At 40.5% G+C, this 19,364-nt stretch overlaps 2 protein-coding genes across 3 annotated transcripts; one reads left to right on the forward strand and one right to left on the reverse strand.

Annotated features, from left to right (window-relative positions):
* Nucleotides 1–3,671: 3,671 nt before the first annotated feature.
* Nucleotides 3,672–9,651, forward strand: LOC111959096 (tumor necrosis factor alpha-induced protein 8-like protein 2). Of its 2 annotated transcripts, XM_023980537.2 has the most exons (4): nt 3,672–4,112; nt 4,532–4,622; nt 8,198–8,521; nt 8,678–9,651. In XM_023980537.2, exons 3-4 carry the CDS (start codon nt 8,204–8,206, stop codon nt 8,918–8,920), a joined length of 561 nt encoding a protein of 186 aa, XP_023836305.1. In that variant the 5' UTR covers nt 3,672–4,112; nt 4,532–4,622; nt 8,198–8,203; the 3' UTR covers nt 8,921–9,651. The 2 variants fall into 2 exon arrangements, with proteins under 2 accessions (XP_023836305.1, XP_023836304.1); XM_023980536.2 differs by lacking the exon at nt 4,532–4,622 and having other exon boundaries at nt 3,673–4,112.
* Nucleotides 9,652–10,986: 1,335 nt separating this feature from the next.
* LOC111959172 (lysM and putative peptidoglycan-binding domain-containing protein 1-like) lies at nt 10,987–13,941 on the reverse strand. The gene is made up of 3 exons (XM_023980652.2): nt 13,708–13,941; nt 13,186–13,511; nt 10,987–12,063 (listed from the first exon to the last, which is right to left on the reverse strand). Exons 1-3 carry the CDS (start codon nt 13,888–13,890, stop codon nt 11,877–11,879), a joined length of 696 nt encoding a protein of 231 aa, XP_023836420.1. The 5' UTR covers nt 13,891–13,941; the 3' UTR covers nt 10,987–11,876.
* Between the last annotated feature and the right edge of the window lie 5,423 nt (nt 13,942–19,364).

Below are 19,364 nucleotides of genomic sequence, written 5' to 3' on the forward strand. Positions count from 1 at the left end.
TTTGCTTAATAGCGAATTGTGATTCGCTCACAATGTCAGAGGGACAGATGAAGGCAAAGAAAAAAGTGAAGCTATAGCTCTATAAAACTGGGGATAGTAACTTTTTTTCTATAACACGCTCATCAGTGCAGGTGATGGGGAAAAGGCAAGTCACAGTCAGCTGCAGACATATAAGATTAAATCAATGATCTTCTCTGAACCGACACACTCTTATCTTATCTAATGCGGAGATTATGTGTGCTCAGAAAACTGCTAAGCACCAGTCAGAAAATACAAAGACTTTAGGCCTACTGAGCTCAATGAATGTCCAAATAGAAATCACATGACAATTATTTAATATACTTATTCTAGATTATGAATTTCTTCACTAAGGTGGGAAGCCCAATGTCCTTTATCTTTTAACTAAGGAGGTAACATATTATACATTAGCTGTCCTCAAAGAAAAGGTACAGTGCCTTCAGAAAGTATTCATATTCCCCTTGACTTATTCCATATTTTGTTATTACAGCCTGAATTCAAAATTGATAAACATATTTATATATATCTCACCCATCTACACACATTATCTCATAATGAAAGTGAAAACATGTTTTGAGAAATTTTTGCAAATTGAAAATGAAATGTTTACACCCGAGTCAATAATTTATAGAAGCACCTTTGGCGGTGATTACAGCTTTTGGTCGTCTTGGGTATGTGTGTATCAGCTTCGCACATCTCGATTTGGGGAGCAGCGGTGAACAGCAATCTTCAAGTCTTTCCACAAGTCTGGGTTTTGGCTGGGCCACTCAAGGACATTCACATTGTTCTGAAGCCATTCCAGCATGGCTTTGGCTGTATGCTTGGTGTCTTCTAAGGTCGTTTGCACTCTGAAGCAGGTTCTCATTAATGATTTGCCTGTATTTGGCTCCATTTATTGTTTCCTCTATCCTTACCAGTCTCCCAGATCCTCAGTGTACTACCTGTTCTGTGAAGGTAGTACACTGAGTTGTACGAGATCTTCAGTTTCTTGGCAATTTCTCACATGGAATAGCCTTCATTTTTCAGAACAAGAATAGACTGACGAGTTTCAGAAGAATGTTCTTTGTTTCTGGCCATTTTGAGCCTGTAATCAAACCCACAAATGCTGACGCTCCAGATACTCAACTAGCCTAAAGAAGGCCAGGTTTATTGCTTCTTTAATCAGAACAACAGTTTTCAGCTGTGCTAACATAATTGCAAAAGGGTTTTCTAAAGATCAATTAGCCTTTTAAAATGATAAACTTGGATTAGCTAACACAACTTGCCATTGGAACACAGGAGTGATGGTTGCTGATAATGGACCTCTGTAGATATTCCATAAAAAATCTGCCATTTCCAGCTACAATAGTCATTTACAACATTAACAATGTCTACACTGTATTTCTGATCAATTTGATGTTATTTTAATGGACAAAAACAAATTATTTTCTTTCAAAAACAAGGAAATGTCTAAGTGACCCCAAACTTTTGAACGGTAGTGTATGTAAATTAGATATTTCTGTATTTCATTTTCAGTAAATGTAAATGTAATGTTGTTTTTTTTTCACTTTGTCAAATTTCGAAAAACATGTTTTCACTTTGTCATTATGCGGTGTAGATGGGTAAAAAAAAAGATTGAATTCATTTTAAATTCAGGCTGTAACAAAATGTGGAACAAGTCAAGGGGTATGAATACTTAGCGGTTAGTGAGTGCTACAGGCCTACCTACTACACACACATCTGAACTCTCCTTGTAGCCATTTCTGAGGGAGATGTCATTACATGATTAAGAGGAAGCCGTCAGGAAACCGCTTAAGTCCTATTTCCTGTCTGTTGCCATGGCGACAGGCCCACTTTTACAGTTGACTATTTCTAGTCAGTTAATTTCTTGCTGGAGGAAAGAGAAAATAAACAAAGGTGCAGGTGTCTTTGAATCCCCACTGCACACTGGGGCTTTTATCTGTTCAGACTCTCCCTTCAGTTCAACTGGGCCTTGGTCTGACCTCTCACCCTGACACCTGAAAACAATAATTGGGTCAAAGGCCTTGGCCCCATTGGATGGAGCTTTTTTTATGGGTTGAGCCTCAGCAGGCTGGTCCAGCTGGATGTCGTTCACATAAATAAACCTACAGATAAACAGAGCTTTTGAATCAGGAAATGGCCAAGCCTGTTAGCCTGTCAGTGTAAACACAAAACACACTTCCCTTAGTAGGAATTGTTGAGATTTATCAAATGCACCCCCTTTATAACTCAAGATATGAGACTAGGATATCTGGAATATACAGTTGCTAGCGGCCGGGGGGGTAAAATGAAAAGGGGGTAAAAAAAAACTTTTGGGGGGGCTTCACTTGGATCATCACGCTCTAGTGACTCCTTGTGGCGGGCCAGTCATCAGTTGAACTGTGTTTTCTCTGAGTGTTTCTCTGGGTGTTAAGAAGTGCAGTTTGGTGGGTCATGTTTCGGAGGACGTATGACTCTACCTTCGCCTCCCGAGCCCGTTGGGGAGTTCCAGTGATGAGACAATCGATATTTGGAGAGTAAAAGGGGGTAAAATAAAATGTTTTGGGAAAACCTGCCTCACTCTTATAGAAACCTAACCCTGGGATAGAGTTTTACTTTTCAGAGGAACAATTACACAAATGTTAATGACAAAATGTTGAGTGTTTCTGAGTGGCCCAATGTCAGTTCTGACTTAAATTTGCTTGAAAGTCAGACAAGATTTGAATATTGCTGTCCATCAATGATTCCAACACAAATTTACTGAGCTTGAGCAATTGTGACAAAAACAATGGATATACCTTAGACTAAGTGTTGTGCAAGGTTGGTAGACTCTTATGATTCACAGCTGTAATGGCTGCCAAAGGTGTTTCCACTAAGTATTAACTCTGGGGTGGGAAGACATACACAATCAAAACATATTTGGTATTTCTACTTATTTTTATTCATTTGGAAAAAATCCTATAATTTTCTTTCACTTGAAAATCAAATGTGAAGCAGCAAAATGTGCAGCAAAATGTGAAGAATGCACAAGGGATGTGTAGACTTTCACTATGCACTGTATTATTTTACCTCAGTCTACCTATGTCTATGTATTTGCTTTTCACAAATTCAACATCAATTGAAACTAAGACAACACAAGGAGAGATAAAATATATGGCAACCAATGCAAACAAAGCTGGTAAATAGGTCTTATATAGCCATCAGTCTTTACTGACTTCCCTCCATTTCAAACCAATGTGAGCTCAGTATTTTGAAATACTGTTCATTCATGCCAATGTAGTTATAATACAGTAAACACTCCATACGGTATAATCCCTTAATACTCTACTGTGTCACCAGGGTCAAAATTACAATGACAAAAGTAAAGCAGTGAAAATGTTAAAGGTTTAGAATTAACAGATGAACTATATGAATTTATACATTGCTGGAGAGCAAAGGTGACATGGAGTCCATTGCTGACAGAAGCTGCTTCTGCAATGATGACCCAAAAAGAGTTAAGCCGCTCCCCTTCAAATGATCGTGTTCCTGGATTATTGCTAAATTCTTTCTGGTGTTTTCACTTGTCAGGACAAGCAGAGCCCACTGTAGATAGATAGATAGATAGATAGATAGATAGATAGATAGATAGATAGATAGATAGATAGATAGATAGATAGATAGATAGATAGATAAATAGATCGAGAGAGAGAGAGAGAGAGAAAGGGAGAAAGGGAGGAATAGAGTGGATGAGAGAGAGAAACAAAAAGAAACAGGGAGACTGATAAAGTATGAAGAGGGATGAAAGCAAGAGAGAGATACTGTAGTTTGAAGAGGAACACAAGTTTTAATTAGAATTTTAGAAGGAAATACAAGAGAGAGAAGGAGAGAGAGATAGAAACAAACTAAGGGGTGTGTCATAGAAATTTAGTTCCTCAAGGAAGTGCAACTGACATTTATCTTGAGACGGTGGCGAGCAGCACAGATAGACGCGACACAGAGGGATTTTATTTTATTTTCACCTGATAAAATGAAGGGATTCCATTAACGAGTGCTCAATGCTGACAACCTGAGCCACGTGCCGTGGGGACTGAGACGTTTGACACGAAGGAGGGAGGGGGACTCTCTCACACACACAGGTAAGAAGACTCAGGGATTTCTCTATCTGATAACAACTCAACCATGTCTTTTCTATGCACAGAGAGCACTACCTTTGACAGAAATAACGTACACTCTTGCAAATATAACACTTGTGTTGTTATTATAGCGAGCTTGTCGTTTTTTGTTACATCTTTCAATACAGTTTAGGCATATATGGATAAAGTGATAAGGGAGGTGATACTGAAGGACCAAATAAGATCATGTGTGAATTCCTCTTCGATACTTTTCTAACTTACACTTGGGAGACGTGTATATATGTACACTCAGAGTCATGCTGGAACAGGTACAAACGGAACCCGGTCCTGACAGACTGCTGTATAAGTGAGGAGAGAAACCATCTGTGCCTGGTGGAGCTTGCACAATCAAACAAGCTGTGGACTTTCTTTTCCTCTCCTAGCCTACACGCATTGAGAGTGCCAGAGAGCCAGTCAGAGCGAAAGACAAAGACATGGAAATGGCACATCAATGTGTTGGACAGACAGTAAGAGGTAAAAACTAAATTGGTCACCACAAACCAACTGCTCTGTTTCGCTTCCCTAATAAGCCAGCAGAGTTGTGTGTCAGTCTTGAACAACAACTCTTCAAAGACTTTGAGAAACGTTACAAGACTGACAAAACATGTGCAAAAATCATATTGTATGAACACTTTTGAATGAAAAACTGCCAGCATCAAACAGCAAGCATTCAGTTCAACACCATTGTTAATGAAGCAATACCGTTGTGATGCCAGTTTTTGGTCCATTATTGTGCCACATGCTGAACCTGCACACACACGGGACATAACCTGATTTAGAAACCCATACCAACTAAATGCTGAGAGAAAAACTGGAAAGTTCCACACTTTGTGAGGTCCTCTATTGAAAAGAAAGGCCTGGACCTGAGCTCAGGATAATGGCACCAGGAGTGTGTTCAATGAGGTGGTAGAACTGCACATATTCTGTTTAATAATATTAAAAGTCATGTCCATCCTATATGATATATTTCTATCTGAAATACCCTGAACATTTCGCCCTTCTGAATAGACACTATAGGAACTGGGAGGCCTCAATGCCCCATAATACCACTCAAGTCTGGTGACAGGCAGCAGGTGACATAAGCCTATAGGGCTAGTGTTAGTGGAACATGTCTGCTTGACCTGGTGCTTTGTAATAGCAGCAGTAGAAGTCACGTTCTGTCCAGGGAAGTGGAAGGGGCTCCCCAATTCCCCTGCTAAGCCCTGTGGATACACACACACCATCAGCAGTCATCTATGGAATGCTAAATATTTACCTCTCCCACCCCGCCCCCCCTGCGCATAATCTTCCAATCATTGATCACTATCTCCAAGTCAGTCAGCACAGCTCTTCTTGATCCACACAACCTGCCCTCCTAACACTGGAGTCATGGAAGACCCACATTGCTTGGCTTTTCCTATTCCTGAAAATGTACTAATGTCTGGTTGGTTCCTTTTGTTATAGGAGAAGTTAGTGCTCTTCCATCCATAGCCTAATGGACAGCAACTCAAATGTACCTTCTTGAGTGCTCTCTAAATGTGTACATGCTCATTGTTGCTGTACTCCACATGAACTGTGTAAACATAAAAAGCATTATCAGCCCGCCCTGTGCTGTCCATTACAGGAGAGTGTTTTTTGTTGTACTCTGGGCTGTCGCATGAAGTCAACCTAAAAATCATATTTATTACTGTAAACAATTGACCCTTAGCAGACTAGTTAAATAAACAGAGTGAATTTTCCTTTTAGCCCAGCCAAAGAGCCAGCTGTCTCCAGCTGTGGCTCCATATTTCTGGAGGGAGGATACATGGCTGATGGGTGCGCATGTCTCTCAATCCACACTGGGCTTTTCTGCACTGGAATGAGATTGAGAGTGAATCTGAAATAGCTATCATGCTGTTCCACTTCCATTATCATCGTTAAGGGAAATTAATCTAATGAATGTTCCCGCAGAGAGCGGAGGCTTTGTACTGGAGCGTACCATTAGAAATGTGACACTGGATATGCATGTAATAAAAACCCAGTGGGATGTCATATGGGAGATGTGTGTTTGCTGATTATGGAACATAGGCTATTAGCGAGGTATGCCTATTAGTACGTCAGGATCATTTGATTTATTGGTGGAAAAGTCATTTGCATTCAGTGCTTACTGCATCAATTGTGAGTCAGATAGACGACTGTCATTAGGATCACGGACACATGCACGAGTACACACACACCTGGACCCGTATTCATAAAGCCTTTCAGAATAGGAGTGCTGATGTAGGACCATTTCCTGTCTGTCAATATAATATTTGTCATTATTATCCAAAATCTTAAACTGATCCTAGATCAGGACTCTGAGACTCTTTGTGAATAAAGGCCCTGAAGCAATTTAAAAATACCCGTATGTGTGAAGGCCTTGTTGCCACTTAAAGGATACCTCAATGTAAGACATTTTGCCTAAGGGAGGATTCTAAGACAGTAAATATACACTCTTGGGGAAAAAAGTGCTTTCTATAACCTAAAAGGGCTCTTCGGCTGTCCCTATAGGAGAACCCTTTGAAGAACCATTTTTGGTTCCAGGTAGAACCCTTTCCACAGAGGAGAACCCTTTCCATGGCTACCTGTAACCAAAAATATTTTTAGGTAGAACCCTTTCCATGGCTACCTGTAACCAAAAATATTTTTTCCTATGGGATAGCCATTGGATCTAGGGCCATGACTTGCTCCATTCCCCCTGTTCTGATGCAATCTAGGAACACTTGTAGAAACCTGCCTGAGCTATGCAGTCTACCTGCCTCTCTCACATACTTGTCCACACAGGCCTTAAGTGGAGATTCAGTCCTGAAATTATCACCACAGGATGATTGTGTATGCTCTCAACATGTAACAGAAACCAATGGTAGGAATTGCGTAACCTTTTATACATAGTTCGTACCCATTTTTACAATGTTGAAAATGATGTCGAAATGATGTGGCCACAATGTAAAGATACACAAAAAAATCTCTATTTCATGTATAAAGGCGTATACTAAAAAGTGGTACCTTCTGAGCATTAGACTATGTGTTACATGTAGGTTAGGCCCAATTCCATAGGTGTACCATGGAACCTATTGTGTTAATTTGATATTGAATACATCAAATGAACCTGTAACACAGCTGCAGGACAAAGCTGCAATGACACTAGTCCTGTTAAACAGTGTGTGGTGCAACAGTTGTGTGTGTTTACGTGATGTAGGTACACTCATGTCCTCCCATGAGGGTTAGCTCTCAGTATCTTCACTCCCCTGACAGGGACACGGTGTGGGGAGAGGCTGTAGCCTCGGTGGGTATTACCCAGTGGTGTAAAGTACTTAAGTAAAAATACTTGAAAGTACTATTTAAGTAGTTTTTTGTGCTATCTGTACTTTACTTTACTATTAATATTTTTGACAACTTTTATTTCACTACATTCCTAACGAAATTATGTACTTTTTACTCCATATATTTTCCCTGACAACCAAAAGTACTCATTACATTTTGAATGCTTAGCAGGACAGGAAAATGGTCTAATTCACACACTTATCAAGAGAACATCCCTAGTAATCCCTACTGCCTCTGATTTGGTGGACTCACTAAACACATGCTTTGTTTGTAAATTATGTCTGAGTGTTGCACCATGCCCCTGGCTATCTGTAAATTTAAAAAACAAGAAAATGATGCGGTCTGGTTTGCTTCAGATAATGAATTTAAAATGATTTATACTTTTATTTTTGATAGTTAAGTATATCTTAGCAATTACATTTACTTTGATACTTTTGAAAACCAAATACTTTTAGACTTTTACTCAAGTAGTATTTTACTGGGTGACTTTCACTTGAGTCATTTTCTATTAAGGTATTTTTACTTTGAAAATTGAGTACTTTTTCCACCACGGGTATTACCCATGGAACATCCCCTGAGCCTAATGTATGTCTCAGTTGGATTCTCTGTGATACAAAAACAAAAAGCCCAGAAAACTGAACTGAGGGAGCTCCTGTGGCACAGCTGAGCTATGAGTTTGAAATAACATAATAAGCTATCTCTGCTCACTTCTCTCTCCCAACCCCCAGGTAAGGATGGAGTCGTTCAGCTCCAAGGATATGGCCATGCAGGCCCAGAAGAAGATCCTCAGCCACATGGCCAACAAGTCTGTGGTCCATATGTTCATAGACGACACCAGCAGTGAGATCCTGGACGAGCTCTACCGTGTTTCCAAAGAGTATTCAGGCAACCGCTCAGAGGCCCAGAAGGTGGTGAAGGACCTGATCAAGATAGCAGTGAAGATTGGCGTGCTGTTCAGACACAACCGTTTCAGCCCAGAGGAGCTGAGTCTGGCCCAGGACTTCAAGAAGAAGCTGCATCAAGGAGCCATGACAGCCATCAGCTTCTATGAGGTAAACATGCCGGCACCTTGCATAACACTATAATGTTACAGTGAGTTAATCGATCATAGATCTCTATGCATTAACGGCTCATCATTCTCTATGAAAACAGATAAGATGATGACAACATTGTTATCCGATCTCTATTTCCCACTTCTTCTTGTTCAGGTGGAATTCACCTTTGACAAGACAGTAATGTCGGAGATCCTGACAGGATGCAGAGATCTGTTGTTGAAGCTAGTCGTCTCCCACCTCAAGCCCAAATCCCATGGTCGCATCAACCACGTATTCAACCATTACTCCGATCCAGAGCTTCTGACCCAGCTGTACAACCCTGATGGACCCTTTAAACCCAACCTCACCAAAATCTGCACCGGCCTCAACCGTCTGCTGGAGGAGGGGACGTTATGAGAGTGTGAGCAAGTCTATGATTGTGAGAGAGACACTGGGAGATCTGCTTGAAGGGGTCTGCTTAGAACTCAAGAGAGGACTGTGTGTAAGGACAGGAAGTGTCCATGCTCTAAATGAGAACTGGCGAGATTTGTGACCCAAGTTTAACTTGATGTAGTCACTCACTGATCTGTTATTTTCCAAAAAGGGTACTGCCCAAAGTGAAAAAATAATAGAATATGCAGGATGATGTAAAGTTAATGTCTCCTGATGAATTGTGTCTCCACGAATGGAGTTCCTGGAAAGTCAGGATTAGGTTAAGATTGTGTCAACCACCTGATTTTATACAGTGGAATTTCCGTCCAAGGTTACACATACTCATTTACTGTTCTAGTTTTTCTGTAGTTTTTTCTCTCTCGCTCGCCATATTATGCACTGTATAAGGAAAGATAAACCTCAACAACTGCACAATACTGACTAACAGAATGAATACAAGGGTTAAAAGCAAGCGGTGAAATATAAGAATAGAGTACTACCATCTAGTGGTCTAGCTGGCAATGACTCAGTACTGCATGTATCGAAGAAAATATAAAAGCTTATGGAGAAAACAGTGCACATTTATTGTGGAGATACAAGACAGTCATTTTATAAGGCCCAAAGAGAAACTGGATTGGAATATTTAAAAATAATTTGGGCATTATTTGGGCCTTGTACATCATAGGATTGGAAAAAAATAAATGCCTTGTAAATTAGTGCCTTTTTTATTGTCTATTTGTGAATATATTGACTTCACATCTTTAGTTAATGTTATTAAATGTACAATGTTATTAAATGTACAATATGTGCAATTTATCATTAAATTGACAGCAATGTGTGTACATACAACCAGTAAAAGATTTGGACACACCTACTTATTCAAGGGTTTTTCTTTATTTTTACTATTTTCTACATTGTAGAATAATATTGAAGGCATCAAAACTATGAAATAATACATATGGAATCAAAAACAAAAGTGTTAAATTAAAATATATGATATTTTAGATTCTTCAAAGTAGCCACCCTTTGCATTGATGACAGCTTTGCACACTTTTGGCATTCTCTCAACCAGCTTCCTGAGGAATGATTTTCCAACAGACTTGAAGGACATCCCACATATGCTGAGCACTTGTTTGCGGCTTTTCCTTCAATCTGCGGTCCAACTCATCACAAACCATCTCAATTGGGTTGAGGTTGGGTGATTGTGGAGGCCAGGTCATCTGATGTAGCACTCCATCACTCTCCTTCTTGGCCAAATAGTCCTTACACAGCCTGGAGGTGTGTTGGGTCATTGTCCTGTTGAAAAACAAATGATAGTCCCACTAAGCGGAAACCAGATGGGATGGTGTATCGCTGCAGAATACTGTGGTAGCCATGCTGGTTAAGTGTGCCTTGAATTCTAAATTAATCACGACAGTGTCACTAGCAAAGCACCCCCACACCATCACAGCTCCTCCTATATGCTTCACGGTGGGAACCACACATGCGGAGATCATCCGTTCACCTACTCTGCATCTCACAAAGACATGGCAGTAGGAAGCAAAAATCTCAAATTTGGACTCATCAGACCATAGGACAGATTTCCACCGGTCAATGTCCATTGACTGGCCCAAACGCATTAAGGAAAGAAATTCCATAAATACATTTTTAACAAGGCACACCTGTTAATTGAAATGCATTCCAGGTGACTACCTCATGAAGCTGGTTGAGAGAATGCCAAGAGTGTGCAACGCTGTCATCAAGGCAAAGGGTGGCTACTTTGAAGAATCTCAAATATAGAATATATTTCGATTTGTTTAACTCTTTTTTGGTTACTACATGATTCCATGTGTGTTATTTCATAGTTTTTATGTCTTCACTATTATTCCACAATGTAAAAAAGATAAAAAATATAAAAATAAAAAATCTTTTGACTGGTACTGTAGGTGGTTAGCTAAATGGAAATACCTGGGTAAAAAAGGGACAAACTAGTGAATTAACAGTAACATCACATAAAACCAGTAACCAGGACAGATGCTTCTGAAATAACTAAGGCAAAATAAAAATATATATTGTACTTCGAAACTACACCTCTGGATTTATTTAAACAGCAGAAAAGTTTACAGTGTGAAACAAAAAGGAAACCATACCAGAGGAATATCGTTCTGCCTTTCATTGAAATAGCAAGGAGAAACAACAAGTTCCTCACTTTGATTGAGTATGGCCAATTCAGTACTGTAACAATACAGTTGGTTGGCAAAATTAAATGAAATACCAAGGCAACCTTACCACTGACTACAACCTAGTGCCAAGATTAGAAAATGAAAGTGCAATGCTCAGTATTCTTCTAAAAATAAATATGTACATCATTGCATAATTGTAACAAACACCCAATGAAGACTAGGCTATACCAACTCACATTGGTTTCAATAATAAATAAAACATTTAGAGTCAACTTCTATTGTTCTCTAAGACTTGCATATTTTTCACATTTTTGACATTGCATAAGACACTACAAGGTAGCATAACTCACATGATCTAGCGCCTGTGGCCAAGCATAATTTGGATAGTTATATGATCACACTAACATACAAACACAACTCAAAGTACCACATTCTGACTCTCGTTTTGTGTAATAAATGGACAACCAGCCAGTGCTGTTCTGGACATGGCAACGTAATCAATGTACTACAACTTTAAATAACTTGGTAGTAGTTAATTACTTGCCTAATAAGAAGTATTCTTATATGTCAAAATGAAACTCACCCTGTCAGAAAAACAATTATATCAACAGTGCTAACGATCAACTTTCAACTACCAAGTCCATAGAGCAGCAAGTTACTCATCAGTGAAAATAAGAACTCTCCTAAATCTGTAATGCCAGATTAGCTTGGACGTCAATCCCTTTGATTTTTGCATTAGTACCATGTGTCCCATGATCTGCCTGACAGAAGCAATGAAATCACAACTCAAAGATCTCATCCTCTCTTTCTCTCAGTTTCTTGGTGCATTTGGTGATGGTGAGGGGCACTGCACCAAGTATGGCTTGCTGATGCATTCTGGGAGAGGTGACGACCGTGGCACTGTTTGACCTTGTAAATCGACGGTCTGTTGTCTTGCTGGTACAAGCTCCTTCCAAAGACGTCAAACTGTGATGGAAAACCCCAACAGGTGAAATAAACAGAACCTTGACAAAATCAAGCATTATATGAAGAGCTAAGCACATAATACAGTGTTTCCCAAACTATGGGGTCGCGAGAAAAATGTAAATACATTTGTTTTAAATTGCCGTTGCCATTTGATGCAATTAACAGAACGGTTTCTGTTTTCTTCCTACAAATATGTCTCCATCTTTTGAACCGTTTAAACTTAAAAATGTTATGACCCCATCACTCAAAGACAAGACTTTGTTTCCTTCTAGAATGACCACAATGCTGCATTGGAATAATTAATAGAGTGGACAAGACCAGGAACTAAATCAGACTTTTTTTTACACAGAAGATCATACAAAAATATTGCCAGATCATCTTCTGAACTTCCCAATACCTTTCTGTTGCATTTCTGTCACTTCAAACCATACTTCCTTCAGATTGAAATACTGTCAAAAGAACTGTCAGACTGATTTGTAATAGACTGTCTTAGTCACAATTTAAAAAAAGAAACATTGGCCGTTGATTACATACCCTTTTTACATGGTGGGGTGGCAAACATTTTTATTTCAAAATGGGGTCGAGGGCCAAAAAAGTTTGGGAACCCTTGACATAATAACATGCTACTGATGTCATGACATCATCACATTGACACCCTACTCGTTTAAATGGATATTAGCATTTCATCAAAGTTAAAGCTGCAATATGTAATTTTTGGGCGACCGACCAATTACACATAGAAATTTGTGTTATAGATCTGTCATTCTCATTGAATGCAAGTCTAAAAAGCAGTACCTGTTCTATGTGAGCTATTTCTATGCTTCCTTTTCTTCAGATCGTTTTTGCATATTTTTTCTTTCGGTTTTGTACACCATCTTCAAACAGTTGAAAACAATATTTTTGGTTATGGAAAAGGCATTTCACAGCGATTTAGATGGTACAATGATTCTCCACACTATACTTGCTTGTTTTGTCACAATCTGAAATTAGGCAAACTATTAGATTTTTTACAACTAGAAAATGGTGGAGCGATTTTGCATAGTGCATCATAAACTAGACTGACCACTAATTTATGACAGGACAGAATAATACAAAGTTATGAAGTTATCTGGGTGAATTTACCGTTTCTCTCCCTCTTGGCATCTTTTCACAGCTGCTTGCTTGGACTGGCTGATCATACGATCCATCCTTTTCAAGAAATTCATTGGAGAAAGTTCTGATGTACCTTCTTCTTCTTGTGTCTTTTCAGAATTGTTCACTGGCTTCCCATTTTGAGTAGAGCCTTTTTTACTTGTACTGTCCTGTACTTGGCCTGAGTCCTCCTCAGTCACATCTACCCCAATATTAGCATCACTGTTGTAGTCTGACAGCACAGGGATAGAAAGATACTTCTTTAGGAATATTGAGTCATTCGTGTACAGTCTATTTGCTCTTTTGATTTGTTCCATCTGTTAAAAAGAGAAAATTGCAGAAGATCTGGGTTTATGAAGGTAAACACATTTATCACCATAGCATAAGTCCACAAATTGCCCATTTAAATTGTCATGCAGTTAAAACTCCTCCTTGACAGGATGTGTGCTGGGGCAACATTTCAAATACTCAAACATTTTGGAAGAATGACAATGCCAATGTCTAGCTACTCACAGATACTCCATATTTCAACGCGAGTCCTTGCAACGTCTCTCCTGGCTGAACTTGGTGTTCAATTCGTCTTTGTCGTACCGGAGAAAGGTTGGATTGTACAAGACTGCCGTATGATCTCGTGCGGTTCACGGGGAGTAGACCGGCTCCACCCGTTGAAAGAAGAGCCCGTTCCCCGTGGAACATGGTTGAGCTTACAACTGGCAAGCTAACTGCTGTTCGTTATCTAGCCCCCCTCTTGACTTGCTAAGTTAGCAATAACGTTAGCTAGCGTAAACCAGTTTACGTTACTGGCTATACTAGTTACTATAGTTTGCCAGCTAGCTAAATTGCCTACCATGCGATTATACAGCTAGAAAACCTGTATCATCGTTATTGTATGGAGGTGGCAGCTAGCTAATAATAACATGAGTTTAAGTGCATGTAGATAGTTTACCTTATCTCGTCGACTAGCTAGTTAGTTAGCTTCTATACAAAATCTTGCCATAGGAAAAATGTATTCAGTCATCTGTCAGTTTCCATGGCTGCCGTGGTATGACCAAGTCCCATAATTCCTCACTGAAAGCAGGAAGTAGCTAGATTTACAAACGGTTTTGAAGATGTTTGTAATAGCTAGCTAGCGATTCGCAAATAAGGATGGACCTTACTAACAAATATATTTAGCTAAACCTATTAATCTAAATGTCGTTTAAAATAGAGGGCAATGATCAGAGTCAATCGAATATCCTCAAGGCGAGTCATTTTACTAGTTGTTACTTACACAGAAATCAATTTGTACTTTAGCTTGCTAGCTACATGCGAAACGGACACGTTTGTCATTTTAACTAGCTAGTTAGTTAACGTAGGTAGCTAACGTTAATAGTTTATTTCCCAGAAACGGCGTGTTGCAGATCTCCTATTTTCATTCCAGAGGATGAGGCAGCCTTGATGAAAAATGGAAGGTGAAGTACCTGTTGTGCCGAAAATCACCCCCCGCCAGAATCCTCTCCCCCCCGCCAGAACCCTCCCAAAATTCCATGATTTTGTGGCTAGAGTCAATTACTTTCTGTGGCACACACTACTGGTCAACATGATCTACAAAAAATGATTATGAAGTGTGCCAGGCCTTACAGTCCCAAGATAGAGAGGGGGGATTTCAGCAGGCAAGAAAATAGCCCCCCCCCCCCCTTTTAATTTCCTTAATTTTGTGGCTAGAGTCAAATACTTTCTGTGGCACACATCTGAGTTAAATACTTTATATAGAACAAACTTCAGGTCAGGATAGGCAACTGAAATGAATAATTAATGTATGTGTGTTATATTAAAATAGAGGAGGGAGGAAAATGTAGGCAAGCAATAAACATTCAAATAAGACATGGGAGAGATTACACATTTTGGCAAAGAGATTTATTTATAGACTAATATGCTTGAAACAAATAGCCAAACTGAAAACTGCAGACATTACTATTTTTATTTATTTTTTATTTAACCTTTATTTAACCAGTTAGGCCAGTTGAGAACAAGTTCTCATTTACAACTGTGACCTGGCCAAGATAAAGCAAAGCAGTGCGACAAAAACAACACAGAGTTACACATAAACAAACGTACAGTCAATAACACAATAGAAACATCTATGTATAGTGTGTGCAAATGTAGAAGATTAGAGAGGTAAGGAAATACATAGGCCATAGAGGTGAAATAATTACAATTTAGCATTAACACTGGAGTGATAGATGTGCAGATGATGATGTTCAAGTAGAGATACTGGGGTGCAAAAGAACAGGAAGATAAATAACAATATCGGGATGAGGTAGTTGGGTGTGCTATTTACAGATTGGCTGTGTACAGGTACAGTGATCGGTAAGCTGTTCTGACAGCTGATGCTTAAAGTTAGAGAGGGAGATGTAAGTCTACAGCTTCAGTGATTTTTGCAATTTGTTACAGTCATTGGCAGCAGAGAACTGGAAGGAAAGGCAGCCAAAGGAAGTGTTGGCTTTGGGGATGACCAGTGAAATATACCTGCTGGGGCGTGTGCTACGGGTGGGTGTTGGTATGGTGACCAGTGAGCTGAGATAAGGCAGGGCTTTACCTAGCAAAGACTTATAGATGACCTGGAGCCTGTGGGTTTGGCAACGAATATGTAGCGAGGGCCAGCCAATGAGAGCATACAGGTCGCAGTGGTGGGAAGTATATGGGGGCTTTGGTGACAAAATGGATGGCACTGTGATAGACTACATCCAGTTTGCTGAGTAGAGTGTAGGAGGCTATTTTCTAAATGACATCGCCAAAGTCAAGGATCGGTAGGATAGTCAGTTTTACCAGGGTATGTTTGGCAGCATGAGTGAAGGAGGTTTTGTTGCGAAATAGGAAGCCGATTCTAGATTTAATTTTGGATTGGAGATGCTTAATGTGAGTCTGGAAGGAGAGTTTACAGTCTAACCAGACACCTAGGTATTTGTAGTTGTCCACATATTCTAAGTCAGAACCGTCCAGAGTAGTGATGTTAGTCGGGTGGGCGGGTGCGGGAAGCAATCAGTTGAAGAGCATGCATTTAGTTTTACTTGTATTTAAAAGCAGTTGGAGGCCACGGAAGGAGTGTTGTATGGCATTGAAGCTCGTTTGGAGGTTTGTTAACACAATGTCCAAAGAAGGGCCAGATGTATACAGAATGGTGTCATCTGCGTAGAGGTGGATCAGAGAATCACCAGCCACATCATTGATATATACAGAGAAAAGAGTCGGCCTGAGAATTGAACCCTGTGGCACCCCCATAGAGACTGCCAGAGTTCCGGACAACAGGCCCTCCGATTTGACACACTGAACTCTATCTGAGAAGTAGTTGGTGAACCAGGCGAGGCAGTCATTTGAGAAGCCAAGGCTATTGAGTCTGCCGATAAGAATGCGGTGATTGACAGAGTCGAAAGCATGGCCAGGTCGATGAAGACGGCTGCACAGTACTGTCTTTTATCAATGGCGGTTATGATATTGTTTAGGACCTTGAGCGTGGCTGAGGTGCACCCATGACCAGCTCGGAAACCAGATTGCATAGTGAAGAAGGTACGGTGGGATTCGAAATGGTCGGTGATCTGTTTTGTTAACTTGGCTTTTGAAGATTTTAGAAAGGCAGGGCAGGATGGATATAGGTCTGTAACAGTTTGGGTCTAGAGTGTCTCCCCCTTTGAAGAGGGGGATGACTGCGGCAGCTTTCCAATCTTTGGGGATCTCAGACAATACGAAAGAGAGGTTGAACAGGCTAGTAATAGGGGTTGCAACAATTTCAGCTTATAATTTATCTAGCCCAGCTGATTTGTAAGGATCCAGATTTTGCAGCTCTTTCAGAAAATCAGCTGTCTGGATTTGGGTGAAGGAGAAGCAGGGGGGGCTTGGGCAAGTTGCTGCGGGGGTGCAGAGCTGTTGGCCGGGGTAGGGGTAGCCAGGTGGAAAGCATGGCCAGCCGTAGAAAAATGCTTATTGAAATTATCAACTATCGTAGATTTATCGGTGGTGACAGTGTTTCCTAGCCTCAGTGCAGTGGGCAGCTGGGAGGAGGTGCTCTTATTCACCATGGACTTTACAGTGTCCCAAAATGTTTTGGAATTAGTGCTACAGGATGCAAATTTCTGTTTGAAAAACCTAGCCTTAGCTTTCCTAACTGACTGTATATTGGTTCCTGACTTCCCTGAAAGTTGCATATCGCGGGGGCTATTCAATGCTAATGCAGAATGCCACAGGATGTTTTTGTGCTGGTCAAGGTTAGTCAAGTCTGGGGTGAACTAAGGGCTATATCTGTTCTTAATTGTACGTTTTTTGAATGGGGCATGCTTATTTAAGATGGTGAGGAAAGCACGTTTAAAAAGCAACCAGGCATCCTCTACTTATGGGATGAGGTCAATATCCTTCCAGGATACCTGGGCCAGGTCAATTAGAAAGGCCTGCTCTCACGAAGTGTTTTAGGGAGCGTTTGAATGTGATGAGGAGTGGTCGTTTGACCGCGGACCCATTACGGACGCAGGCAATGAGGCAGTGATCGCTGAGATCCTGGTTGAAGACAGCAGAGGTGTATTTAGAGGGCAGGTTGGTCAGGATGATATCTATGATGTTGCCCATGGTTACGGATTTAGGGTTGTACCTGGTAGGTTCCTTGATTATTTGTGTGAGATTGAGGGCATCTAGCTTAGAATGTAGGATGGCTGGGGTGTTAAGCATGTCCCAGTTTAGGTCACCTAACAGTACGAACTCTGAAGATAGATGGGGGGGGGGCAATCAATTCACATATGGTGTCCAGGGCACAGCTGGGAGCTGAGGGGGGTCTATAACAAGCGGCAACGGTGAGAGACTTGTTTCTGAAAAGGTGGATTTTTAAAAGTGGAAGCTCGAATTGTTTGGGCACAGACCTGGATAGTATGACAGAACTCTGCAGGCTATCTCTGCAGTAGATTGCAAGTTCTATCTTGTCTGAAAATGTTGTAGTTGGGAATGGAAATTTCAGGATTTTTGGTGGCCTTCCTAAGCCAGGATTCAGACACGGATAGGACATCAGGGTTGGCGGAGTGTGCTAAAGCAGTGAATAAAACAAACTTAGGGAGGAGGCTTCTAATGTTAACAGGCATGAAACCAAGGCTTTTATGGTTACAGAAGTCAACAAATGAGAGCGCCTGGGGAATGGGAGTGTTGCTGGGGGCTGCAGGGCCTGGGTTAACCTCCACATCACCCAAGGAACAGAGGAGGAGTAGGATAAGAGTATGGCTAAAGGCTAAAATAACTGGTAATCTAGTGCGTTCGGAAGGCATAATGTACAGACAAGGGTATGGTAGGATGTGAGTACAGTGGAGGTAAACCTAGGCATTGAGTGAAAATGAGAGGTTTTGTCTCTAGCGGCACCAATTAAGCCAGGTGAGGTCACCGCATGTGTGGGGGTGAGACAAAAGGGCTATCTACAGTGAAATAAGACAATAATCACTAACCAAAAGAGCAATAGACAAGGCATATTGACATTAGGGAGAGGCATGTGTAGCCGAGTGATCATAGGGTCCAATGAGTAGCACTAGGTGAGTCTAGTGCCTCCCCCAAGATCAAACCAACATTAAAAAAAAAAAATTAAACGCAGCCTAACGTGATCAGAAATCTCAACTAGCAAGTCTGGCAGGGGGGAGATTTTCGGCACCACACCGTTATCATTGCTGTCAACTGGAATGAATCCTTACCCAGATCTTACTGTTGTTTTCATTTGGCAGAGCAAGCACTTCTCATGAGCATCTGTATTTTTCCTAATTCCCTTTCAAGATACACCTGCCTTGTGTGTTCATACCGCCCTGTTGTTGATACAGTTGACATGCTGACATTACACAGGAAGGGGAAAAGACATCTTGAAGGTGGTACATATGAATGATAAATTATTTTACCAAACAGGAAGCTATATCAAAACCATCTGTGAAAGTTGAATGTGCCTACACGAATCCTTTCTGTGCCAGGGATGAAGTGGTTTTATGGAAAGAACTCAACTGAAAAATTAGACATCTAAACGAAACCATGAAAACTATGTTCGAGCTGAAGATAGCCGACAGGTAAAGCTATATAACTAGCTAAGTTACTCAGTGAAATATTTTGTCTTTGTAAACCTGAGGCTTTAGACTAGTGTAAACTGGAGTGTTGACTATGCGTCATGTTGTTTTTTGTTTTCC

Source organism: Salvelinus sp. IW2-2015, linkage group LG35 (assembly GCF_002910315.2).
Source record: "Salvelinus sp. IW2-2015 linkage group LG35, ASM291031v2, whole genome shotgun sequence".
NCBI classification, from domain to species: Eukaryota; Metazoa; Chordata; class Actinopteri; order Salmoniformes; family Salmonidae; genus Salvelinus; species Salvelinus sp. IW2-2015.